The following is a 27,335-nucleotide window of genomic DNA, read 5'->3' as shown; positions in this document are numbered from 1 at the left end:
GTGAGGCTTTATCTTGGCTGGGAATGAAATTTAGGGGGGAGGACCGCACACCGGTTTTTTAAATTATTTATTGTGCTGTACGATATAGACCCGTTAACCGCCGGCTGTGATTAGTTGCAGTCTGACAGCTGGCCCTCAGTGTGGGGGCGTGTCTTACTGCAACAAATCATAGGCGCTGATGGGTGGGGGAAGCAGTGAAATATGAGATGAGCCTAATAAACGGACGGTAATTTCAGAAGCAGGAGAAACGGCGAGAGCAGTGTGACAGCTGCTCCGGAGATCGGTGAGTATGAAGCAGAGAGAGACAGAGCGTGAGAGAGAGAGAATGGAGAATAGTTGGTGACCTGTGTTTTTGTTGACAAAAATGCATCTAAAACGCAACCAAAAGGCAGCTCAGAGGCACAGCTACATACTTAGGTTGTGTTTTGTAACACCACATTCATATCAATGGGTGGAAAATGTTCACAAAACGCAATGAAGTGACTTGCTGCTTTTTTTTTTTTTCTTTTTTTTTTTTAGGCATGATTTTGACAAATATTTGTCAAACAAAACACTGCCGAAAAAAAGCAATGTGCCCATGGAATTTGTGATTTCTCATGCTGGGGAATTTACTGGGGAAGCACAACGCATGCATTTTGTCATTGACACAATGCAATTTAAAACGCAACCAAAAAGCAAGAAAAAACACAACGTGCGCACATTGCCCAAGGGGGTCCCCCAGACTTCGTTTTGCTAGCTACATTTACTTGATCTGTAATAGTTTTGGACTTCTCGCCTTGGACTGTGACCTGTTTTTCTCTTTTGCCTCTCTACCTTTGTTATTTGAGCCCTGACTTCCTTGTATTATGGCCTGACCGTGAGAAATGACGGTAGCCAGCATCACAGCCGACTTGATTTATCAAGAAGGTAAAGACAATTGCTAATGCCTAATGTAGTATGCAGTCACATCTTTATCGCCTTGTTTTATTTGCATCACTGTCCAAATATTTGTGGGCCTGACTTTGGGATTTCTTAGATGTTCTCATGAACAAAGATATTCATGTTAAAATTAGTTATCAACTATTCCTCATAACTTATTTTATCTTTTGGGTTTTATTTGTTAGTTTACAATTTAACATTCTATATTTGTCTAATTTTAGGATGTCCTGTCTTTATCAGGCAAAAAACGTTGGGTATCCCAGTGGACTAGTCTGGCCTCTAACCATGTTGGTCATGATCAAGAAAATGGGCAAAGTGATTCTGATATGTTTCCTGGTGTTGAAAATGGTAATTTTTAAAATCATTTTGTAATTTTTACGATTATTATCATCTTTATCATATATTTTGTATTTTTTTTATCAATTTCAGAATTAATTATCATATGTTTTGGATGTTAAAGAGATTGTGCATTAATGGGGATTTATTTTAATCAAATATTTGGGGCTAAAAATAATTTGGCCTTGGGTTTCATTAAAAACTTTTACACCATTTGCCTTCTATAGCCTCTGTGTTGCACTGTCTATTGTTGAAAATCAATAAGATGTTTTTTTTTGTCTAACTGGACAGGTTGTAACGAATAGTTTTATCTCACTTTATTGAGCACCATTAGCTTATTTGACCACAGAACACATCAAAGTTGAACTTTCAGGAAAACAAGAAGTTTGTATAAGCCAAACTGGAGATTTTTTCAGTGAAACACAACTGTAAATATGATTTTTAGCCCCAAATACATGCATTCAATAAAAAATATATCCTCTCAGGTGAACAACTCTTTTTAAGACTCATTTGTTAACTAAAACAAAAATGTAGGCAAGCAGTGTGCGTCTTTTAGTCCTCGGTCAGCAGCGAAACTAACATGAACGGACTGTTCACTATTAACCTCTTTGCGACACATGACGTACTGAGTACGTCATGGACCATATCAGGTTAATCCCTGTCTGCTGCCGTGGGCAGCCGGCAGTGATCACTGCACATGTCAGCTGATTTGAACAGCTGACATGTGTGGCTATCAGGAAAAAGTGGATTCGCTCCCCATTCGGGCCTATTAACCCCTTACAGCGTGCTGTGTAAATGTCACAGCGTGATGTAACAGCGGGCCGCAGTAAGCATTCATTTACCAAGCTCCATCGGAAGTCACGTGATATGATCACGTGGATTTGATGGTTACCATGGTAGCACAGGGTCATCTGAGGACTCCTGTATCTATCATAAATCAGTTCCTCTTACAGCCAGCAGAGGGCCGTGTGTGAGAGGAGAGATGCTTTTGTGCAGATCAGAGTGATGCTGCTCTGATCTACACAAAGGAATAAGCAATCAGACTTGATTGTTTTAGTCCCCTATGGGGCCTAGTAAAAAAAAAACAAAAAAAACTTTTAAAATATTAAAAAAAAACTATAAGTTCAAATCACCCTCCCCATTCGCCCCATTGAAAATTAAAAGTTTAAAAAAATAAAAAATATTCACTTATTTGGTATCGCTGTGTTCAGAAATGTCAAAATATAAAATCAATCTCATCGGTAAGCGGCGTAGCGGCAAAAAAATTCCAAACGCCAATATTATGTTTTTTTGGTCGCCGCGAATTTTGCACAAAATGCGATTAACATACCATCAAAACTGCGCTTCTGCGCAAAAATTGTACCATTAAAAGCGTCAGCTCAAGACGCAAAAAATAAGCCGACACTGAGCAATAGACCCCACAAAATAAGAACGCTATGGATCACGGAATATGGCGCAAAAAGTGTGCCTTTTTTTTGGACAAATTTCTGAATTTTTCTAACCTCTTATATCAGAGGTCTCAAACACGTGGCCCGCGGGCCGCATGCGGCCCTACAGGCTGCCTCTTGCGGCCTGCAGGCCCGTGGACCCGGTAAAGATGGCGGCCGGTGCAGGGTCCGCAGCCGCCAGAGCTTTATTTCAGCTGACCATTTTGCCGGTGCTGCGCACAGTCAAGTTCTCACTGCAGAACTCGATAACAGCAGCCCGCCAATCAGAGGCAAGCACCTGCTGCGTATGACCTCAGCTGCTTGCCTGTGATTGGCCAGTGGCTGTTGTGAAGCGAGAACTTGGATCTGCACGCGCCGGCAAAACGATCAGCAGTGACAGCGGCTGCGATCATCACTGGTTCCACGTGCCTGCGTGTTGCCGCTGAGGGAACGGAGGACAGGTGAGAAGAATGTTTTGGTGTGTGTGTGTGTGTGTGTGTGTGTGTGTGTATGTGTGTGTTGCTAGCTGAGGCTGAACAGTGTGCGTGTGTTGCTAGCTAAGGCTGCACAGGGTGTGTGTGTGTTACTAGCTGAAGCTGAACAGTGTGTGTGTGTGTTGCTAGTTGAAGCTGAACAGTATGTGTGTTTTGCTAGCTGAACAGCAAGTGTGTGTGTTTTGCTAGTTGAGGCTACACAGTGTGTGTGTTGCTAGCTGAGGCTGAACAGTGTGTGTGTGTGTGTGTGTGTGTGTGTGTCTGTTAGCTGAAGCTGAACAATGTGTGTGTTCAACAATGTGTGTATGTGTTGCTAGCTGAGGCTGAACAGGGTGTGTGTTGCTAGCTAAGGCTGCACAGGGTGTGTGTGGTACTAGCTGAGGCTGGAGTGTGTGTCTTCCAAGCTGAGGCTGAAGTGTGTGTGTTGCAAGCTGAGGCTGATGTGTGTTTGTTGCAACTGAGGCTGAACAGAGTGTGTGTGTGTGTGTGTGTGTGTGTGTGTTGCTAGCTGAAGCTGAACAGAGTGTGTGTGTTGCTAGCTGAAGCTGAACAGTGTGTGTGTGTTGCTAGCTGAAGCTGAACAGTGTGTGTCTGTTTGTTGCTAGCTGAGGCTGAACAGTGTGTGTGTGTGTGTGTGTGTGTGTGTGTGTGTGTTAGCTGAGGGTGAACTGTGTGTGTTGCTAGCTGAGGCTGAACAGAGTGTGTGTGTATGTGTGTGTGTTGCTAGCTGAGGCTGCACAGAGTGTGTGTGTTGGTAGCGGAGGCTGAAAAGTGTGTGGTGTGTGTGTGTGTGTGTGTGTGTTGCTATCTGAAGCTGAACAGTGTGTGTGTGTTTGTTTTGTTAGCTGAGGCTGAACAGTGCATGTGTGTGTGTGTGTGTGTGTGTGTGTTGCTAGCTGAGGCTGAACAGAGTGTGTGTTACCAGCTGAGGCTGAACAGTGTGTGTGTGTTGCTAATGAGGCTGAATGTGTGTGTGTGTATGTGTGTGTGTGTTGCTAGCTGAGGCTGAACAGAGTGTGTGTGTGCTGCTAGCTGAGGCTGAACAGAGTATGTGTTACCAACTGAGGCTGAACAGTGTGTGTGCGTTTGTGTGTGTGTGTGTGTGTTGCTGGCTGAGGCTGCACAGGGTGTGTGTGTTGCAGGCTGAGGATGAACAAAGTGTGTGTGTGTGTGTGTGTGTCAGGATAGGACATTACTACAAGAAGGAGTCCTGCATGGGGCACATTACTACAAGAAGGGGTCCTGCATGGGGCACATTACTACAAGAAGGGGTCCTGCATGGGGCACATTGCAACAAGGAGGAGTCCTGCATGGGGCACATTACTACAAGAAGGGTCCTGTATGGGGCACATTACTACAAGAAGGGGACCTGCATGGGGCACATTACTACTGGATGGAAAAAAGGATGAGCACATTACTACAAGATATTGGCCAAAATTACTATGTGGTGCTAATTGTAAAACTGTATTACTTAAAAATGAAAAATGTTCAAAAACAGTGATCCAAGGGTGTTTAGAAAGAAAAAATGGTACCACTAACAATGTCACTTTGTCCTGAAAAAGAATGCGGCCCCTCAAATCATTTTTTTTTCTGTATGCGGCCCATACACCCAGTTGAGTTTGGGACTCCTGCCTTAGATAAAAGTAAACCTATAGGGTAAGTTCACACAGTGAGTTTTTCGCAGCGTTTTTGCGCGTTTTTCAGGTGCGTTTTTGGCCTCAAAACTGCATGACTTTGCTTCCCCAGCAAAGTCTATGAGTTTCCATTTTTGCTGGGGATTCTTTCCTGCGTTTCAATTCTGTCCTGCGTTTTTCTGCGTTTTCCCCCCATGCAATGCATTGGAAAAACGCAGAAAAACGCAGAGATCCAAAACGCAGCCAAAAACGCATCATATCGCGGTAAAAACGCATGCGTTTTTTGCCGTGTTTTTTTGCCGCGGGTGCGTTTTTAGCGGCCAAAAATGCACAAAAACACAGCGTCAAAAAACGCAGCGTGTGCACATAGCCATACATGGTTGGTATATATGAACTCGTACCGACCTGAGGCATAACACCCATACATCAGTTTTACCATATAGAGAACACAGTGAATAATTTATTTAAAAAACAATCATGCAATTGCATTTTTTTTTTTTTGCACTTGGAATTTTTTTTGCTATTTTCCAGTACACTATATAGAAAAACGTATGGTTTCACTTAAAAGTAGAACTCGTCCTGTAAAAATAAGAAGGGGAGCAAAAAAAAAAAAGGAAAACCGAAAGTTGCCCGGGGGTGAAGAGGTTAAGTTCCTCATCAACCTTATAGCACAGAAATTCTGGTAAATGAATCCACCAGGGAAGTTTTAATTAGTAGGAATGTTTTTCTTAGTTTCTGTTGTCTGAGCTTAGGTTGTGTCTTCTATCGTCCAAACACCATTTATGTTTTATTTTGTTCTAGTAGTGTCTGATTAATCAAATATGCATACTGTTTGTAATTACTCTTATTAATTACCACTTATTTATATTACCAGCGTAACTGTTTTTAACACCTGTCAGTCACTGCTAATTTTTTTTTTAAGAAACTTTTTTTGGTTTGCCCATTTTTTACTTTATAGGGACTCGAACGTCTGAATATCTATGCTATATACTACAATAGAATAGAAAATTGTGGTCTCCTATTAAGCTCTGTGGTTGAGCATCGCAGAAATATCAAGATTGCAGCAGTGAGGGCCTTCAGAAGGCTCCCAGATTGCCACGGTAACTGACCGTTGTTCTGCGACCATGTCAAAGGGGACAGTGGGAGCCGGTGAGTAGGGATGAGCGAACCCGAACTGTAAAGTTTGGTGTCCGTACTGAACACATGTTCGTGCACTCGACTCCGAACACGAGCTTTCTGGGACGTACATGTTACAGTTCGGGTCCAGGAGCTGTTAAAAAAAAAAGCATGTTAAAAAAACATTATGATCATACTTACAGGTCCAACGACGTCCTGCAGACTCTGCCTCCCAGCGCTTCTGCTAAGGCGTCTGTCCGATCATTGCTGTTCCCCCGGTAAACACATCTGGTTAAAAGGACCTGCCCTGACCATGACGTCATACCCGTGTGACCAGTCACGTGTGAATGTTGTGTTACCTCATTGGCTACAGACTGGTCACGTGAGTATGACGTCATCACAAGTCCTGGCGCGCCGTGATGAGAGTGTCATCACATCACGGCGCACAATCTCCCGACGGCAGCGGGTCTGCTGCATGTATTTCCACAGCTGAAGCGCTGTAGTCGGGAGAGTGGGGTGATGCAATGCGAGACACAAGTGCAATCATCACCTCACTGTCAGCCTGCTGCATCGCTCTGACCAGAACGATGAAGCAGGCTGACATGGCTCTCTGTGCTTCTCACTGTGTTTAGACTGTCTGTGCACAAGATGAAGCAGAGTTGACATTGTGCTTTGCTTCTCACTGTGTATAGACTGTCTGTGCACAGTGATGAAGCTGACAATGCTCTACCTGTGGACTACGTCGGACTAAGGATTTTTTTATAATAAAGGTGGAGCCTCTAAATGTTTTTTGTTTTATTTCTAATAAAAAAGTGTATTTTTAACTGTTTCTCAGAAATTCATAATGGCCATGTCTAATTTGACGTAACACCATGAATTTAGGGCTTAGTACCATCTGAGAATACAAAGCTGGTATTAACCCCTTTTTTACCCAGTGAGCCACCACCATCATGGCCGCTGGACAAGCCGGGTAAAGCACCTGGAAATAGTGCTAAGAAACAATGCGCCATTTCCAGGGGCGGCTGCGGGCTGCCGAGAATCGCAGCCCCCAGCTGTCTGGCTTTACCTGACTGGCGATCAAAATACGTCCGGAGCCCACGCATTTTTGTTTTAATTATTTTTTAAAATAAAAAAAAATTAATGGGCTTCTCTGTATTTTGATTGCCAGCCAAGGTAACGCCAGGCAGATGGGGGTGGCAGCCTGTAGCCGTCTGCTTTATCTGCGCTGAGAATTAGAAATACCGTGGAGCGCTATGTAATTTTTTTTAATGATTTATTTATTTTTACAGTACTGTGATGTCAGGCAATCAAAATACAGGGAAGCACATTTTTTTTAGTTATTTAAATAAATAATTTAAAAAAAAAATGCGTGGGCTCCCACTTCATTTTTTGTATTGCTAGCTAAGGGTAATCCAAGCAGTTACTGGCTGCTAACCCTAACTGCTTGGTGTTACCTTCACTGGCAATAGAAAATCCAGGAAAGCATTTTTTAAAATTATTTTTTTAAAGTTTTTGCCAAAAAACTAAAAAAAAAATGGCATGGGCTTTGCCATATTTTTGTATGCGAGCCAGGTACAGCAGGTAGGTACGGGCTGCCCCCAACCCCCAGCTGCCTATTTGTAACCGGCTGGGAACTAAAAATATAGGGAAGCCTTTTTTTTAATTAGTTCATGAATTTCATGAAATAATTAAAAAAAAAAATGACATGGACTTCGCCCCATTTTTGTGTCCAGCCAGGTACAACTAGGCAGCTGGGGATTAGAAACCGCAGCGCAGGTTGGGCCTAGCTTTCTGCCCCCCCCACCCCCACTGCAAATTGAAGTCCACAGCTGTCCCAGAAAATTGTGCTTTCATAGAAGCGCCATCTTCTGGCGCTGTATCCAACTCTTCCAGTGGCCCTGGTGACAGGTGGCACGCTGGGTAATAAGGGGTTAATACTAGCTTTGGTTTACTAGCTAGTATTAAGCCAGAGATTCCTAATGTTAGGCAAGTTTGACCCGGCCATTAAGAATCTCCAATAACAGATTTTATAGACACCACATAGAGAAAAAATCCTTTAATAGCAATAAAATAGAAATAAATACACAGACACACTTAGAGACTCCATGTTTATTACTTCCTCTCACCCCTCCACGATCCTGGTCTTCTGTCTTCTTTCTCCTTTAACCCATGCAGCTCTGCTACATCAGACAGCTCTGCATGGGAGGAAGAACGCTGCTGCTCCCCGTGTAGTCTATGTATTCCACAGGCGATTGTGCCATTTCTTAATCTCGTCTCCTGATGAACCTCAATCAATAAATGGGGAGAAACACGTCAAGGCTTTGTCATTTTTAGTTACTGGGTTGAGGACCATGGTGAGCCTGGATATCATCATACAAGAGAAAAAAATACTACTGAGGGACCTATGACCCGAATATATCTCAGATAAGTGATTTTTTTCTTTGGTCTCCTCTGATATTCAATGATATGACCCTATAGGTCCTACCTGATAAGAAGGGAGGTCAGGGATATCATAGGAGGGAAGCCGCCGATGAATGGGGGTACCACTTTACCTTTAGGGTGCGTGTAACGCAAGTTATATCTCCATTGGCAGGTAGAGGAAAGAGAGATTGACGGTCATCCAGACATTATCCCTATGGCAGTATTATCAATCTGATGCTCTGATAAATTAACAATTTTGGTTCCCTTGATAGAAATAAATTATTGTGGCTGTCCCATGGTAATTTTAACAAGTTTAATAAATAAAAGTTTTTTTATGTATAGTAATTGAGGTAACTTTTGAGGTAAAATATTGGATGCACTACCTTTTGTGAATTTGTATTCAAGTGTTAGCCCCGTGTAGTCTAATCACTCAGTGAGTGAGCAGAGGCTACTGGCTACCGCTGCCACAGTTGCAATAGTAACCTGACAGGCGGGTTACTATAGCAACGGTGATCTCCGATCACCTGATTGCCGGCACCACTATTCACCGGCTGTGGCAGCCAGTCCCTGCATGTGGGCTGACTCTGTAAAGAGCGCCGATATGCAGGGACGAGGAGCCGAGACATCTCGCTGGTACACGGCACTCGCCGAGTGTACTGAGTACGGAGATGCTCGGGCGAGCACCGCATACTGGCGAGATGCACTGACAGGACCTAGCATGATGTCATAGCCATGTGACCAGTCTGTAGCCAATGAGATAATACACACGACTGGTCAAATGCTATAACGTTACAGAAGGTCCTATCATCAGTGCTGGTTACCGGGAGGGCACAGCAATAATCGGAAGGAGAAGCGGCGGGAGACAGAGTCTGCAGGACGCGTCACGGGACCTGTAAGTATAATGACAATGTTTATTTTTTAACTGTATTCTTTATCAGCCCCCCCGCCCCATCCCATAACTGTAAAGTCCAAGTTCGGTGTTCGGACGCTAGTTCGCGTTATATCAGAACCCGAACGCGAACTTTATAAAACTTTCGGGCGAGTCTCCCGAACATCGGGGGGTTTGCCCATCCCTACCGGTGAGCGCAAGCACAGAGTACCTTGCCATTTAAACACCACGAACGGTGATAGACAGCAGCCTTTAAATGGTTAATGTTAATGTCAATGATCAGAGCTCAGCTGGCATCTACCCTGCATGGAGAGTTCTCAACAGCTGTGCCCTCTTCACATATCTGAACCCCATACAAATACTCAATTTTTTTGGAAGAGTTTGTCCAGGCAAAATGCAAAGTTCACTGGTTGGGAGTATTAAAAAAACAACAAAACAGTATCACTAAGTCTGCATGGTCTGCCCTTACATAGGAAGAGTTAGCTTCAATGTTCCAGCAGCCACAACAGGACCACTGTGTACTGTGACTGGCTGTATTGGTTATGTAACTTCAGAAACTCATAATTGCATGACGGGCTGCCAAAGTAATGACAAGTACATTTCAACCCTTATTCTTCTGAGGGAAGACATTTATAATAATATTAATCACTAGTGGGGGTATGGCCTGGACGGGCATGTGAGGTGAGATGAGCGAACCTTCCGTCTCAAGGCTCGGGCTTCGGCCTCATAAAATGACGTGAAAATCCCCGTGGTGATTATCGCGCTGTGCTCGTCTCTGAGTGATGCACAGCATTGTGCGCGCTGCGGGAATTCTGTGATCTGCTCTAATTTGGCTTACATTCTGCGTTCTAAGATGTTTTGTTCATGGAGAAATGTAAAAAAATAAAATAAAAAATGCACTGCCCACCCACCCCTGGAAGGGTTTCGCCTTTAGCCCACAGCAAAACATTTCTGGAGGTTGGTGGGCGGTGCTCCTTTTTTTTCTTCTTTTTTTTCCTTTTTTTAATTTCTCTGGGATTTTTACGGCATTTTCTGACCCCAAGTGTCAAAACTAAAGGGCAGAAGAAGACTGGAGACAGCCGGCGCTGACTGGGAAATCCAAGATGGCGCTGGCTGCCCTGCAGTGCGTAAAGTCACTGCGCACCTCGTGGCTTCAGCCATTGAAAAACTGGCCTGCTAAGCCAGAAACACATGCAAGGACCCTCTGGCCCCGGAGGATGAGCCCCCCAGCCGCTCTATTAAATCCAAAGTGCCCTTGTAATTGCTGGAGATACCCTTTGATGCAGCAGCTCCTTGTGGGGAAATCTGCCTCAGTTCCCAGCAGGAGCCTATTTATATCTCCTGTGGAGTCTCAGCTCCACACAGCTCAGGCATTATGCAATTGAGATGCAGTATGTGCCCCCTATGTCACCATCAATGCATGGGATGCCAGGAGTTGTTTAGGTCCCTGCAGACCCAGAACCTACCCTCAGAGATATACTCACAACAGTCACACAATATGAATCCTCGCTGACAACCCTTTCCTCTCAGATGGGCCAGATCAGGGAAGAGCTTTCATACATAAGACAGGGCCTGCAGAAAGTTAATGACCGTGTGATGGAGGCGGAAGATACGATCAGTGGCCTCGAGGACTCCTTCCCATAGATGTCCTGTGATTCTCGCAGACACAATCAGCCAATCCTGTCCCTATAACTTAAATTCTGATTATCTTGAAAACCGGCTCCGTAGGAACATTGTGCGGGTGATAGGGGTTGCAAAAAAACTGAGGGAAACACCCCCACAGAATTCTTCGAAGACTGGCTCCGGTCTCTGTTTGGTTCTGACACTGTCTCATCTATATGCGGTGGAGAGGGCACACAGGGTCCCCACTAGGCAGCTTCCGCCTTTTGACTACCCCCCACGGCCCACCACCCCACCGAGTATGGTATTGATCAAGCTGCTTCTTTACCGAGACAGGGACACTATCCTGGGAGCCGCTCGTGCCAAAGAAGAACTATCCCACAACGGTCATAGTGTCCTTTTTTCCGGATTACTCCATTGAAGTTTCCAAGCATAGAGCACAATTTGTGGTTGTAAAGTGTCAACTACGAAATCTGTAAGTGTCCTGCTCTATGCTTTATCCGGCTCGGCTGCAGGTGGCTGCCCTGGGCTCAGCTACCTTTTTTGAAAATTTTAAGGATGCCTAAGGATTGAACAGAATGAACAACGCCTCCTTAGACCACAGCAGTCCTGAAGTAATGATATTGTAAGAATTGTAATGGGTAACTCAGGAATCTATTGGCATGGAGCAAAGACACAGCTGAACCCAGTTTATAGGTGATAGTCTGTATTATAACACATGATCATTAACAAGTGCAGGGGAAATCAAACAAGACCAAAAGCACACAGTGTAATATAACCTAAGGGCTCATGCGCACGTTGCGTACTCACATGCATTTACACTGCGTATTGCACTGCAGCGTAAATGTATGCGTCCTGCTTCCCTTGCACAATCTATGTAGATAGTGCATTAGACGTGCACACGTTGCTTTTATGAACGCTGCGAATTAGGTGCTAAAATTTTGACCCAAATCCGTGCGTTCATAAAAGCAGCATGTCAATTATTTCTGCGTTCTGGATGCAGCTCCCACTATGTCTATGGTGGGGACAGCATCCCGAGTGCATGAAATACTGCATTCATTCTGCAGCGATTTGAAGCACACATGTGCTGTCAAATCGCTGCAGAATATTCAGCAGTTACGTGCGCATGAGCCCAAAACCCTTCAAGGAAAGACTCTGAAAGTCCAGATAAGATGCAGAGCAGTTTACAAATACAGAGAACAGGTGCAGAGCAAAATGTCCAGATGCAGAGCACAGACTAATGTCTAGATCCCAGATGATGAGCACTTAAAAATGTCCAGAACACAGGTGCAGAGCAGGTCAGGCAAGAGCCGCCGCAGGGGCCTTGGCATCGGCAGCTGGAAGCAGCAGGTGAGCAGTAAGTAGCAGAACCTCAGGTGAACAGCAATGGGAATATCACACCTGAATTGGAGGAGTAGATGAAGGAACTGGAGATACCACTTCAAGCACAAAACCAGGCAGAATACTCAAAGGACTGGAGGCTGGACTGGGGTTTATGAAGGGAAGAGGACACAGGACACATGTAGAAGAATTGAGCAGGGGACGCCATCTCGGAAAAGAGCAAAAAAGTCCAAAACATAATAATCTGAGTCCTGACAGATATCTACCCAAGCCACACTTCTTGGTTTACTGTCGCCTGATTGTTCTGATATAATTATGATACTATATCCATAATAATATCCACGGCCCAGTGGTCCCATTTATATTCGTATTTTCTCCTGTACTGTCATGCGGTCAGCTCATGTGTGGTGGCCTGTCACTTTTGTTTTCTGACTCTTTACTTGCCTTCCTCTCTGCGCTGTTGCGGTTCTTTGGATGGAAGACTCCTGAAGATGGTTTCTTTAGTGTTAATCTTTTTTAGACTGTGACTGTTTGTGTGTTCATGCCATTTATGTCTCGGGAGAATTAGTATGCTGTTTAAGAACGGGAGTGTGTTTAATATATATATATATATATATATATATATATATATATATATATATATATATATATATATTCTATATTCTAACGCATCGGATATTCTAGAATTTATTGTGTAGTTACTGTATGATTTTTGTTATATATATATATAGATGTTGTTGTCTGTAGTTGCCAAGTATTTGTGTAGTGCGCTGTAAATGTTCTGGGTGTTGTCTGGGTGGGGGTGTGTGAGAGCGGTGTTGTTTGTGTGTTGCGTTGTTTGTAGAGCGCTGTGTGTCTGCAGCGTTGTGTGTGGTGCTGTGTGTTGCATTGTGTGTGTTGTGTTTGTGGAGCGCTGTGTGTCTGCAGCATTGTATGTGTGTGTGGTGCTGTATGTGTTGCACGGTTTGTGTGGGTGTGTATGTGTTTTGGGGGGAGGTATGTTTTGAGCAGTGTGCGTGTGTGTTGGAGGAGTAGTCCTGGAGGGAGAGGAGTATAATAGTAGGTATAGTCCTGGGGGGGAGAGGAGGATAATAGGAGGAGTAGTCCTGAAGGTGAGGAGTATAATAGGGGGAGTAGTCCTGGGGGGAGAGGAGTATAATAGTAGGAATAGTCCTGGGGGGAGAGGAGGATAATAGGAGGAGTAGTCCTTGTGGGGAGAGCAGGATAATAGGAGGAGTAGACCTGGTTGGAGAGGAGGATAATAGGAGAAGTAGTCCTGGAGGTGAGGAGTATAATAGGGGTAGTAGTCCTGAGGGGAGAAGAGTATAATAGGGGGGGTAATCCTGGGGGGAGAGGAGTATAATAGGGGGAGTAATCCTGGGGGGAGAGGAGGATAATAAGAGGAGTAGTCCTGGGAGGAGAGGAGTATAATAGGAGGAGGAGTCCTGGGGGACAGCAGGATAATAGGAGGAGTCCTGGGGGGAGAGGAGTATAATAGGAGGAATAGTCCTGGGGGAGAGGAGTATAATACGAGGAGTAGTCCTGGGAGGTGAGGAGTATAATAGGAGGAGTAGTCCTGGGGGGAGAGGAGGATAATAGGGGGAGTAATCCTGGGGGGAGAGGAGTATAATAGGGGGAGTAATCCTGGGGGGAGAGGAGGATAATAGGAGGAGTAGTCCTGGGAGGAGAGGAGTATAATAGGAGGAGTAGTCCTGGGGAGAGAGGAAGATAATAGGAGGAGTAGTCCTGGGGGAGAGGAGTATAATAGGAGGAATAGTCCTGGGGGAGAGGAGTATGATACGAGGAGTAGTCCTGGGGGGTGAGGAGTATAATAGGAGGAGTAGTCCTGGGGGGAGAGGAGGATAATAGGAGGAGTAGTCCTGGGAGGAGAGGAGTATAATAGGAGGAGTAGTCCTGGGGAGAGAGGAAGATAATAGGAGGAGGAGTCCTGGGGGACAGCAGGATAATAGGAGGAGTCCTGGGGGGAGAGGAGTATAATAGGAGGCGTAGTCCTGGGGGAGAGGAGTATAATAGGAGGCGTAGTCCTGGGGGAGAGGAGTATAATAGGAGGAGTAGTCCTGGGGGGTGAGGAGTATAATAAGAGGAGTAGTCCTGGGGGGAAAGGAGGAAAATAGGAGGAATAGTCCTGGGGGAGAGGAGGATAATAGGAGGAGTAGTCCTGGAGGTGAGGAGTATAATAGGAGGAGTAGTCCTCGGGGGAGAGGAGGATAATAGGAGGAGTAGTCCTGGGGGGAGAGGAGGATAATAGGAGTAGTAGTCCTGGGGGGAGAGGAGGATAATAGGAGGAGTAGTCCTGGGGGTGAGGAGTCTAATAGGAGGAGGAGTCCTGGGGGGAGAGGAGGATAATAGGAGTAGTAGCCCTGGGGGTGAGGAGTCTAATAGGAGGAGTAGTCCTGGGGGGGGAAGAATAATAGGAGGAGTAGTCCTGGGGGGAGAGGAGGATAATAGGAGGAGTAGTCCTGTGGGGAGAGCAGGATAATAGGAGTAGTAGTCCTGGGGTGAGAGGAGTATAATAGAAGTAGTCCTGGGGGGAGAGGAGTATAATAGGAGGAGTAGTCCTGGGGGGAGAGGAGGATAATAGGAGGAGTAGTCCTGGGGGGGGAGAAGAATAATAGGAGTAGTCCTGGGGGGAGAGGAGAATAATAGGATGAGTAGTCCTGGGGGGAGAGGAGGATAATAGGAGGAGTAGTCCTGGGGGGAGAGGAGGATAATAGGAGGAGTATTCCTGGGGGGAAAGGAGGATAATAGGAGTAGTAGTCCTGGGGGTGAAGAGTCTAATAGGAGGAGTAGTCCTGGGGGGGGAGAATAATAGGAGGAGTAGTCCTGGGGGGGAGGAGGATAATAGGAGGAGTAGTCCTGTGGGGAGAGCAGGATAATAGGAGGAGTAGTCCTGGGGTGAGAGGAGTATAATAGAAGTAGTCCTGGGGGAGAGGAGTATAATAGGAGGAGTAATCCTGGGGGGAGAGGAGGATAATAGGAGGAGTAGTCCTGGGGGGGGAGAAGATTAATAGGAGGAGTAGTCCTGGGGGGAGAGGAGAATAATAGGAGGAGTAGTCCTGGGGAGAAAGGAGGATAATAGGAGGAGTAGTCCTGGGGTGAGAGGAGTATAATAGAAGTAGTCCTGGGGGGAGAGGAGTATAATAGGAGGAGTAGTCCTGGGCGGAGAGCAGGATAATAGGAGTAGTAGTCCTGGGGAGAAAGGAGGATAATAGGAGGAGTAGTCCTGAGGGGAGAGGAGGATAATAGGAGGAGTAGTCCTGGGGGTGAGGAATCTAATAGGAGGAGTAGTCCTGGGGGGTGAGGAGACTAATAGAAGGAGTATTCCTGGGGGAGAGAAGAATAATAGGAGGAGTAGTCCTGGTGGGAGAGGAGGATAATAGGAGGAGTAGTCCTGTGGGGAGAGCAGGATAATAAGAGGAGTAGTGCTGGAGTGAAAGGAGGATAATAGGAGAAGTAGTCCTGGAGGTGAGGAGTATAATATGAGGAGTAGTCCTGGGGGGAGAGGAGTATAATAGGAGTAGTCCTGGGGGTAGAGGAGTATAATAGGAGGAGTAGTCCTGGGGGGAGAGGAGTATAATAGGAGGAGTAGTCCTGGAGTGAAAGGAGGATAATAGGAGAAGTAGTCCTGGAGGGGAGTAGTATAATAGGAGGAGTAGTCCTTTGGTAGAGAGGAGGATAATAGGATAAGTAGTCCTGGGGAAGGGGAGTATAATAGGAGGAGTAGTCCTGGGGGAGGTGTATAGGTGCCCAATGTGTGTGGGGGGCGTGACCGAGCAGGGCAGATGTGGCCGAGCGGGAGGTGTGGCCGAGGGGCAGAGTGTGGGGGGCGTGGTCGAGGGGGCAGAGTGTGGGGGCGTGGCCAATGGGGGCGTGTCCGAGCATGGGGGTGTGGCCGAGCTGGGGGTGGGGCATAGTGTGGGGGCGTGGCCGATGGGGCAGAGTGTGGGGGTGTGGTTGAGCGGGGGCATCGCCAAGCGTGGGGGCGTGGCCTAGCGGGGACGTGGCCGAGCATGGGAACGTGGCCGAGGGGCAACTATGCAAAGCGGTTTCCATAGTTACCTGATGTGTATCATTGTTATCAGCGTACGTGTGTCGGGAGTCGGGGTATGCTAGTAAGCATGGTACACATCAGGTAAGTATTCAAAGAGACAGTGCTGGGTCACTTGTTGGTCTCCTGCTGTGCAGCACGCATAAGCGTGTGACAGCTGGAGACCAACTATCTGAATGGGCAGGGAGCAGTCATACGCTGGTAACCATGCTACACAATATTACCCGATTTTTACCAAGGTTACCAGCGTACCCCGCCCCCCGCATGCACGGGAGCCCACACCAGCGTACGCCGGCAACCCCAGCAATGCGAGGGTATGTGTCGGCTGGTTTGCCGGCGTACGCTGGTGTGGGCTCCCGGGGGTACAGCACTCACCTGGGAGTCGGGGCTCCGTGTCGGTTTGGTGAATGCGTGCGGGGGGGCGGGGCCAGAGAGAGCGTGCAATGCATGAGGGGGGGCGTGGCCAAGTTGCCAATGCGTGCAGTGGGCCGGGGCGAGAGGCCAATCCGTGTGGGGGGTGGAGCCTGGGCGAGCGGCCAATCCGTGCGGGGGGGCGGAGGCGAGGCGAGCGGCCAATGAGACGCTTGTCACGGTAACGACAGAATTTTGGAGCAAGACAGACAGACAGAATAAGGCAATTATATATATAGATATATATATATATATATATATATATATATATATATATATATATATATATATATATGTCCTATTGTATTGGTCCTTCTCCCCTTTTTCTTTCCAGGATTAGCTTCAGTATAGTATATTAGATGTTAGTATATTGACCTGGATTGTCCGAGGTCTGGGATTCTCTACCAAACTCATGGCGGTCATGGAATATGTCTGAGTACGGTTTCCTTGGTGATTTGTTTGCCGGAACCGCATTTAGAGGGGGAAAAATTTCGTGTTTGAAACGGCTATGGGGGAGGGGGGGGGGGTCAGTGTCCCTATTCATAAGACTGTGCCATTTGAATTAATTACCTTGGGCAGATGAGGAGGACAGGCTAGTTGCGGTGCATTGTAGAATTTTTACCAAAGAATACTTGTTGGCAGTGTACATCCCACCCCCCTATAATGGTGCTATCCTATGCATAATGGCGAAATACATTGTCAAGGACCCGGGCGCCTTGGTCCTTTGGGAGATTTTAACAATATTATTCACCAATATTGGGACAGATTCAAATGTGGCTCAGCGTTAGAGTCCGACCTGGTATCTAGATTTGGGGGGTTGTTGACTGAACTTTCACTCGTAGACCTGTGGCGAAGTCGCCACCCGAGAGATCGGCAATTTTCGTGCTCCGTTCTGTATTGATATGATTCGGGAGTTAGAATGTATTATACCATTAAAAAGAAAAGAATATTTACCTAGGCTACTATCAGACTATTCCCCTTTAGTCATGGAGCTGTGCCTCTTGCCTGATCCTGGTAGATCTCAAACGGTGTGGTCTATAAATCCCTTTTGGCTACAGAGCATAGATTTCCGGATGGTGGAGAAAGCTATTGCTAATTATTTTGATGATAATGCTGGCTTGACTTTGCAGAACATTGTCTGGGGTTCTATGAAAGCCTTTTTAAGGGGCATATTGATACAGGCTACAGTGGGGGAAATAAATATTTGATCCTTTGCTCATTTTGTAACTTTGCCAACTGACAAAGACTTGAACAGTCTATAATTTTAAATGCAGGTTAATTTTAACAGTGAGAGATAGAATATCCAAAATAAAATCCAGAAAATAACTTTGTATAAATTATATAAATGTGTTTACATTTTGCAGACAGAAACCAGTATTTAATCCCCTACCAACCATTAGGAGTTCTGGCTCCTACAGACTAGTTAGACGCTCTTAATCAGCTTGTTACCTGCATTAAAGACAGCTGTCTTAAATTATCACCTGTATAAAAGACTCCTGTCCACAGACTCAATTTATCAGTCAGACTCTAACCTCTACAACATAGGCAAGACCAAAGAGCTTTCCAAGGATGTCAGGAACAAGATCATATACCTGCACAAAGCTGGAATGGGCTACAAAACCAAAAGTAAGGTACTGGGTGAGGAGACAACTGTTGGTGCAGTAGTAAGGAAATAGAAAAAATACTAAATAACTGTCAATCGACTGATCTGGGGCTCCATGCAAAATCTCACCTTTTGGGGTATCCAGGATCATGAGGAAGGTGAGAGATCAGCCTAAAACTACAGAAGTTGAACTTGTTAATGATCTCAAGGCATCTGGACCACTGTCACCAAGAAAACCTTTGGTAACACACTATGCCATAATGGATTAAAATCCTGCAGTGCCTGCAAAGTCCCACTGCTCAAAAAAGCACATGTGCAGGCCCATCTGAAGTTTGCCAATGAACACATGGATGATTCTGAAAGTGATTGGGAGAAGGTGTTATAGTCAGATGACACAAAAGTTGAGCTCTTTTGGCATTAACTTAACCCACTGTGTTTGGAGGATGAGAAATTGCTGTCTGACCCAAAGAACACCGTCCCCACTGTCAAGCATAGAGGTGGATACATTATGTTTTGAGGATTTTTCTCTGCTAAGGGCAGAAGACTACTTCACCGCAGCAATGGGAAAATTTGATGGAGCCATGTACAGTAAACTCCTGAGTGACAACCTTCTTCCCTTCGCCAGGACATTAAAAATGAGTCATGGCTGGGTCTTCCAGCACAACAATGACCCAAAACATACAGCCACAGCAACAAAGGAATGGCTGAGAAAGAAGCTCATTAAGATCATGAAGTGGCCTAGAAAGTCTCCAGACCTTAATCCCATAGAAAACTTATGGAGGGAGCTGAAGCTCCGAGATTCTAGGCAACAGCCTCAAAATCTTAATATTTTAGAGTTGATCTGCAAAGCGGAGTGGACCAAAATTCCTCCTGAAATGTGTACAAACCTCCTCATCAGCTACAAATCCTCTCTATCTCTATCTCTTTCATTCTCTTTCTTTCTCTTTCTTCTCTCTTCCTCTCTCTCTCTTTCTCGGGTCTATATCGTACAGTACAATAAATAATTAAAAAAGCCGGCGTGCGGTCCCCTCCCAATTTTGATACCCATCCAAGATAAAGCCTCACAGCTGAGGGTTTGTATTCTCAGGCTGGGGAGACCCATGTTATTGGGAGCCCACTAATCAGCAGCTGCCCGAAATTTCTGCATCCATTAGATGCAACAGTCTCGGGACTTTACCCGGCTCATCCCAATTGCCCTGATGCAGTGGCAATCTGTGTAATAAAGAGTTAATGGCACCCCATACTGCCACTAAGTCCTAGGTTAGTGATGGCAGGTGTTTGAGACAACCCCCCCATCACTAATCTGTAAGTGAAAGTAAATAAAGGATTTTTGGGTGTTTGTGTTTATTTGAAAGAAGACAAAAAAGCCACTTTTTAACCACTTTATTAACCCCCCAAACACACCTCCAGATCCGACGTAATCCACACGAGTTCCCAGGACGCTTGCAGCATTGCTACATCTGACACTAATGGCAATTGCCATAGAACAAGACTGCCCACTGTGAGTTCCCGCAGCGACTGAAGTGAGTCGCGCTATCAGCGATGTGACAGCAAATCACCTGAGTGACTGAAGTGAGCTGTGAGATCAGCGGTGCCGTCACTCAGGTGATTTGCAATCACACCTGGAGTGCTCCACCTGTGAGCGCAAATCAGGTTGCAACTGAAGTGAGGCGCAAGTGGAGGACTCACGTGAGTGATGGCACCGCTGATCACACAGCTTACTTCAGTAGCAGCCTGAACTTCATAGTGGTAAACCCATGACGTCACTGCTGTGACAGATGCCGTATTGCAGGGCCCGTAGGTGTGACATCAGGGGTTCCCCCAAGTTCATTTTGATCACTGCGGCTCTGTCTGCACTCATGACTGGCAGTCATGCTCTATGATGCTCACTGTGACAGTACAGAGATGTAGCAGAGCTGAATCGCCAGGGGACCTCGTGGGGATTACTTCAGACTTGGAGGGGTGTTTGTATGGGTTAATAAAGTGGTTAAAGAGGGCTTTATTTTATTTCAAATAAATGATTTTTTTGGCTGTTTGTGGTTATTTACTTTCACTTACAGATTAGTGATGTGTGGTGTCTCATAGACGCCTAACATCACTAACCTAGGGCTTAGTGGTAGCTATGGGCTGCTATTAACTTCTTATTACCCCGATTGCCACCGCACCAGGGCAATCGGGAAGAGCTGGGTCCAGCGCCAGAATTGGCGCATCTTATGGATGCACCACTTCTGTGGCGACTGTGGGCTGCTATTGTTAATGGAGAAAATTGACTCAGTCTGAGATTTATATAACATGTCAATAAGGGCAATAATGCACACAAATATTGGAAAAATACAAAAGTATTTATTATTATGCGTGACACATAGAGAACATACACAGACAATAGTGATTTAAAATCAACACAGCAGAAGAAATGGGTGATGTGACAACAAGTGGGGATTTTCATATATTGCACATAGCAAATTATTTCCATAAGAGCTCTATCATCAAAGATTGCTACAACATCAGCAACAATAATCAGATGGAAAAAAGGTATATATTGGTCTATATATGGTAAGGTAACCTATGGTGACAGTGGTCCATAAGCATAATGAATTAAACCTGGACATTAGTGAGTATATAGGTAAATCCTATACTAGGAATTACTAGATGAATAAACGTAATGCCCGTGGTGGTCTTGGCTCATTGCCTTACTAATCTAATTGCAGCTTATCTTTTGACTATCATTACCTTAAGCCTGTCCCTATGCACTTAGTGACATTGCTATTACAGCTAGCTGAACTATTTGGTCCTTAACTCTTTGTGTCTCTTTTAGCAGCTTAAGCTAACACTCATTGTGCATATGTCTAGGCCTTCTACATTGTCTGGCTGCAATTTCATTTATATCCATTTTTTTATATAAACGGGCATTATGTTTAATCATTCATTATGCAATATATGAAAATCCCCACTTGTTGTCACATCACCCCTTTCTTCTGCTGTGTTGATTTTAAATCACTATTGTCTGTGTATGTCCTCTATGTGTCACGCATAATAATAAATACTTTTGTATTTTTCCAATATTTGTGTGCATTATTGCCCTTATTGACATGTTATATAAATCTCAGACTGAGTCAATTTTCTCCATTAATATATGATATGGTGATCTTAGTCATTTTCTAATATGTATATTATGAACTCCTGTATTCTACTGTATCTAATATGGGCTGCTACTGTTAGCCTGGAAAGGGCCAAATAATGATGGCCCTTGTACCGCCCCCGCGTTAGCAGCCGGGCTGCTCGGATCCGGATCCGCGGTGGCTCGAGGAGCGTCCGGACCCGGGGGTCGTGCGTCCACGCAAAGGGGGTATTTACAGGTGGTGATATAGTTAAAGTTTGTGACGCCACCCGTGGTGTGTGGTAAGGTGGAGTACCACCGCTGCCGTTGGGGAGTACCCGGGGTGATGACAGGGGCAGCCAGGTGTTGCGACCCTCCACTGGTAGGGGGGATGCCCCGGGCCTCGGTGGTGGAGCTGAGAAGTGCCATTGGGGGTGAAAGGGTCAATTGCGTACTCACTTAGTCCATAAAGCTGACACCGACAACTTGGTAAACCAAAGTTCTGGACACCGATGCCACTGAGGGGAGCTAGTTTGGGTCCCATCCCCGATGGTGTTGCCTAATGATCTGTGACCTTTTCCCTGGCACTTAGTTCTCTTGCTAGTTGGCCCCTGTAGTATAAAACTAGTCGGGTCCCGCTCCCCAGTGTGGCTAACTGTGGGAGCATGCTCTCAGGGTTCACGCTTGGGATTTTCTGGGCCGTTTTTGTGGAAAGTCCTATCCCCCCGTTGTGCTAGTACACCGATTTTGGAGCGGGTGGACAGCGGATCTTGAAGACGCCGTTCTCGTCGGGTAAATTGTCAGGTTGCCTGAAGCTACTCCCTGACCTAGGGTCCACGTACCCCGTCGTGCCCTGGTCCCAGCCCGGTACAAGGCTGCCGGCTGTCCTCCTCGACAGTTCTGTGCCCCTTGTCATGATCCCCTGCGACCGGGGGTCCAGCTCCTTCTAGGCACAGACCACCGTCTGTCACCTAGTTACTTCCAAGGAGCCCGGCTCCTGACCTGTTCTCTCCTTCACTTCTTACACTTCACTGACCTACTCCTGACCTCCCCTTACCAACCCCCCAAGTGGGCAACTCTATTCCACTCAGGCTGTCCACTGGTGTGTCTGGTGTGTGTGGTGCAGAGTGTTCCTAGGACTTTGACTGCTGTTGTCAATACCATATAGTTGGGGACCCGTAACCAAGGAGGAGGTGGATATTGCACAGAAGGGAAGATTGCACAATACCCTGTGACGACCCGACAGGCCAGGGAATCACAATCACATTTGTCCTCAAGCTACAGGACATCAGAGGTTTATTATTTTTTTGTCGAACTGGGAAATAGAAAAGAAAACATTTTAATTTACAAATACTTCCATCATTAGGGAGGCTGGACACTTAAACGTTGCTTAAATGTTTAGAGTTTATTGTTCCAACGTTGGAACACTACTGGTTTAGTTAGTAGCGTATGTGGAGACACGGGGCTCAGTGGGTGCTCTTGTCCACTGAACCAGCCACCTTTAGAAAGACAGCGTGGCTCAGGGCTCATCCCAACTGAACGCCCGACCTCCTTAACCGTGGGTGGAACACTACTCAGACAACACAGGGTGAGGGAATCACAATATTAAGACTTTATTGGATCCCCAAAATATTAACGACACCTAACCAGCAAAGCACACATGTAACAGGCAACAGAGTCTTCCGCTGGCTCACCAGGGATTTAGAATGTCCATGCCTCAGAGCTTCCAGGACCACTTACTCCAATTCAGCAGCACCCCGCTTTCGGCGGGCACCCACCGAGAAAGGAAAGAAAGAAATAGCGCCAGATTTAGGAAGCTGTGTGAGGTCTGCAAAGTCTGTACCAGGTGACCAAATTGTCCCAACCTGGGTTTCCTCCTTAAGTAGTCTCTGGTTGGATGATATAATCCTGGCAGCCGGAGTCGAAATCCCTAGACTGTGGATATGGTCTCCAAGCGGAACCGGAGTCCCTAGATTGAAGCCACAAGGTATCCTGATCCTTTAGTCAGCTCCTAAGAGCTTAGACTGGATCCATCAGCATCCATCAACAACAACCTGGTGGCTTAAAGAAGTCCTCTCTTATAGCCACAGCCCTCCCTCTGGGCACACTGCGTCCTCATCGATTGGTTGGACAAGATCGCCTCTCCCATTGGATGAATCTCAAGCTGTATGGACAATGTTCATCCAAATGATGTCCACAGAAAGACTGAGGGTATACACATAGTCTGGAATGCACAGACTAGATAATGACTACTAAGGTAATTACATTAGCAATACACAACTACATTACAATGATTACTGGAAGGGTTTGGAGAAACAATAGGTAAGCAAACATGAGTTAATTCACAGGAGAACAATATGTCTGGCTTTCAGTGGCCAAAACATTTACATGAGTCAACAAGAGTCTTGTAAAAACAATGAGGGACTTATCCCCCGTCTATAAACAATCTATCATCCTGTCTGGCTGAATTTTAAGAAAGTTTAACCCATGAGAGTCCATGTCGTCACAGCCTAATCTCAACCTGCTCCGTTGCAGCCTCTTCCTGCTATACAGTCCAGGCCCAATGTCCCGGATCACATTAACCCGCCACCCAAACAACCTGACCCCCTGCAAACCTATTGTGCGTCAGTGACCAGATTAAGGTCTCGGGTGCTGTAATAGATGACTCTGGTGGGCACAGGAGGTGCAATTATTTTTTTTATTTTTTTTTAAGTCAGATACTTTTTTTCTAAAACAGAATACATACAACAGAATAACAAATCGGCATCCAAATTAAGTTTATCACATCTATTACCCCTTTAACTCCCCCTCCCGCCCCCTCCCCCACCCCGGCAGCAACACTTCTCCCCGATACTACATCCCATTTAGTACACACTTAGAATACCCTCCAACTGTAGTATAGCAACCATCCCATTCACCCCGCTGTGCAGGAGGAACAACTAGTAACACAAATAAAACAAAACACACACATCAGAGGTCTCCGACGGCTATCCCGGTCCCAAATCAGTTTAGTGATCCATCACTCATCCTATTCACATTGCAGCCAAGGACACCATAGCTTCTCAAACATTTTAACATTCCCCCTTCTCTCATACACTCCCTGTTCCAGCTGAAGAATACATTTCACCCTTTTAATGTACTCTCCCCTGGTCGGGGGGTCTTTTTTAATCCAGGACCTGGCGATCAGCTTTCTTGCCGCATACAGCAGCCTAGCAATGGCAATTTTCATAGTATTTTCCACCCCAAGCTCCTCAACATATCCCAATATGCATAGCAATGGTTACCTGGGAAGGACACACCCATATATTCTTCCTATCTTGTGGATAACCTTAGTCCAAAAGGAGACCAGCCTCGGACAAGACCACATCATATGAAAAATACCTGCGTCAGATCCATGACACCTTGGACACTCCGAATTCCTTTTCAACCCCATTTTAAACATCAGTAAGGGAGACCTATATACCCGGTGAATCACGTATAGGTGAGATAGTCTGGCCGGTTCGCTCATGGAAAGTTTAGGTACATACTCCAGGATACTCTCCCATACCTCCTCCGTTATCGGCCCAACTTCCTCCTCCCATTTAGATTTAGTTTTAAGTGGGTAGTCTAAACGAAAGGTATGTAGTATATCTTTATATGTGCCAGAAATGATCCCTTTAGTGCTTCCTCCCCCCTTACACACATACTCCAGTACCAGGTCAGTCTGTATGTCCACACTTTGTTTAGCCGCTTGGGCTGCAATCGCATGTTTTAATTGACTGTAGTGGAGCCAGACAGACGCCGGCAACTGAAACTCACTCTGTAACTGTGGGAACGATTTCAAAATTCCTCCGTCCAATATCTGATGCATATATTACACCCTTGCGTTTCCATTCCTCAATATTCCCCATTTTCTGAATCTCCGGGAGATTACTGTTATCCCAGATAGGTGTAAACTTGGTTAACCGGGTCCCCCCTCTCACCCTTTTCAACCTATCCCAGGTCTTGTTTATAAGTGCCATTGTAGGAGACGTTCCACCCTGGATCCCCACCGCACCATCCTCTAGTCCCATTACCAATGGACTTCTACCCACTATGTATTCCAGCACTTCTTTAATGCCCCCATCTTTCTCTCGATGAGACCAGCCCCTGAGGTGTTGACATTGCGCCGCCATATAATACAATTCCGGATTTGGGATTGCTAGACCCCCTCATCTTTCGGCCTTTGTAAAGTCTCTAATCGCACCCTAGGCTTCTTTTTACCCCACACCAGGTCCCTAAATAGCGAGTTTATCCCTTTAAATCTTTTCTTTGAAGTACAAACAGGGGCATTGTGCAGTATGTATAGGAGTTTAGGCATTACTACCATCTTTAGTAAATTAACCCTTCCAACAGCTGACAAATGTAGCTTGTTCCAGGCATCCACTTTGGCTCTCAATTTTTTAAGAAGCGGCCATAAGTTCACCTGTATGTATTTTTCTACTGGCAGAGATATCTGGATACCTAGATATTTAAATTCGTCCACACTCTTCAATTTGTTAGCCCCAATATCATCATTTGTCCAGGTTACTTCCCCATCCACTTTAAAGAGGCTCGATTTAGACCAATTAATGGTCAGTCGCGAAACTTCTCCAAATTTCTCTATTATCTGCATGGCATGATCCAATGAGGCTGACGGATCCCCCAAGAAAAGTAATAAATTGTCAGCATAAAGAGCTATTTTCTCCTCTAAATGCCCATACCTAAATCCATGGATCTCCTTCGATTTCCTAATGGCCGCCGCCAGAGGCTCTATTGCAATAGCAAATAGGAGCGGCGATAGTGTGCAGCCCTGTCTCGTTCCTCGGTGCAACTCAAACGCTGAGGAGGTCATACCGTTAACTCTAACTTTAGCAGTAGGCCTATTATACAACAGCTACACCCACTTTACAAACCATGGGCCAAAACCCATATGCTGCAACACTTTCCACAGATACCCCCACTCAACACTATCGAATGCTTTCTGAGCATCTAGCGAAGCGATCACCCTCTGGCCAGGGTTGTCAGGCGGCAACTGTAGATTAAGATATAATCTCCTGATATTAGCAGCTGTCGACCTATTGGCCATGAACCCTGATTGGTCCATATGTATTAGGTTAGCTATAACTCCAGTCAGCCGGTTTGACAACACCTTAGCCAGAAGCTTCACGTCCGCTGTTAATAACGAGATTGGTCTATATGAGTCTGGAAGCCTCGGATTTTTATCCTCCTTAGGAATTACTACTATTATTGCTTCTCTCATAGATTCAGGCAATACACCTTCCCCCTCCGCCACCTCAAAGGCTTTCAATAGTTTGGGTATTAGGATTTCTTCTAACTGTTTATAAATTTCAACTGGTAGCCCGTCTGATCCTGGTGCCTTGTCATTGTTCATGCCATGCAGAGCGCCCTCCAGTTCATCAATAGTAATAGGTGACTCCAGTTTATCTCTATCCGCCACAGACAACATCGGAAGCTCACCTCGCTCAAGAAATGAGTCCACCTCTTCCACCCTCATCTCTCCGCTAGAAGAATATAGCGTGCGATAGAAATCTTTAAAGACCCCAAGGATCTCCTCAAGAGGTGCAATTATTTACAAGAACACAAGTCTGTGTTAGTCACAACCAGTCCTATGTCCATGGTCCATTTTTACTATATATATTGATGTATAATTAAACGAAGTCCATGCACCGGGGTACACACTTTAACAAATATTCTCGATAATCTGGTAACTTTTCTCTTTTCATTTGTTGATTAGTCACTTATTTTCTAACATTCTCTATATGAAAAATAAAAAAAATTAGGAAAATAAAAAACGAAACACCGATACCTAACAGTTTTGCTACACACTATACATTACTGGTACCGCTCGCTGAGAGGCTGGTAATCAATAGCGGCGGCTGGCACAACTTGCTCCTCAACCATAGCGAGCCACTTCACATCTAGGGCGTACCAGCCCCGC

The 27,335-nt window shown here is 45.6% G+C and overlaps 1 protein-coding gene across 9 annotated transcripts in view; it reads left to right on the top strand.

The window, feature by feature from the left end:
• The window catches only part of CEP170 (centrosomal protein 170), a 974,470-nt gene that overhangs the window by 385,134 nt on the left and 562,001 nt on the right, over positions 1-27,335 (top strand). For all 9 annotated transcript variants that reach the window (XM_075339727.1, XM_075339731.1, XM_075339735.1 and 6 more), the window contains one exon: positions 1,140-1,266. In XM_075339727.1, coding sequence (XP_075195842.1) covers positions 1,140-1,266 — 127 coding nt within the window. The remainder of the gene's footprint in view (positions 1-1,139; positions 1,267-27,335) is intronic.

The sequence above is a fragment of the Anomaloglossus baeobatrachus genome, chromosome 3, assembly GCF_048569485.1.
Source record: "Anomaloglossus baeobatrachus isolate aAnoBae1 chromosome 3, aAnoBae1.hap1, whole genome shotgun sequence".
NCBI classification, from domain to species: Eukaryota; Metazoa; Chordata; class Amphibia; order Anura; family Aromobatidae; genus Anomaloglossus; species Anomaloglossus baeobatrachus.
Note: the sequence above shows the minus strand (reverse complement) of the source record. Positions and strands in the feature narration are given on the sequence as shown.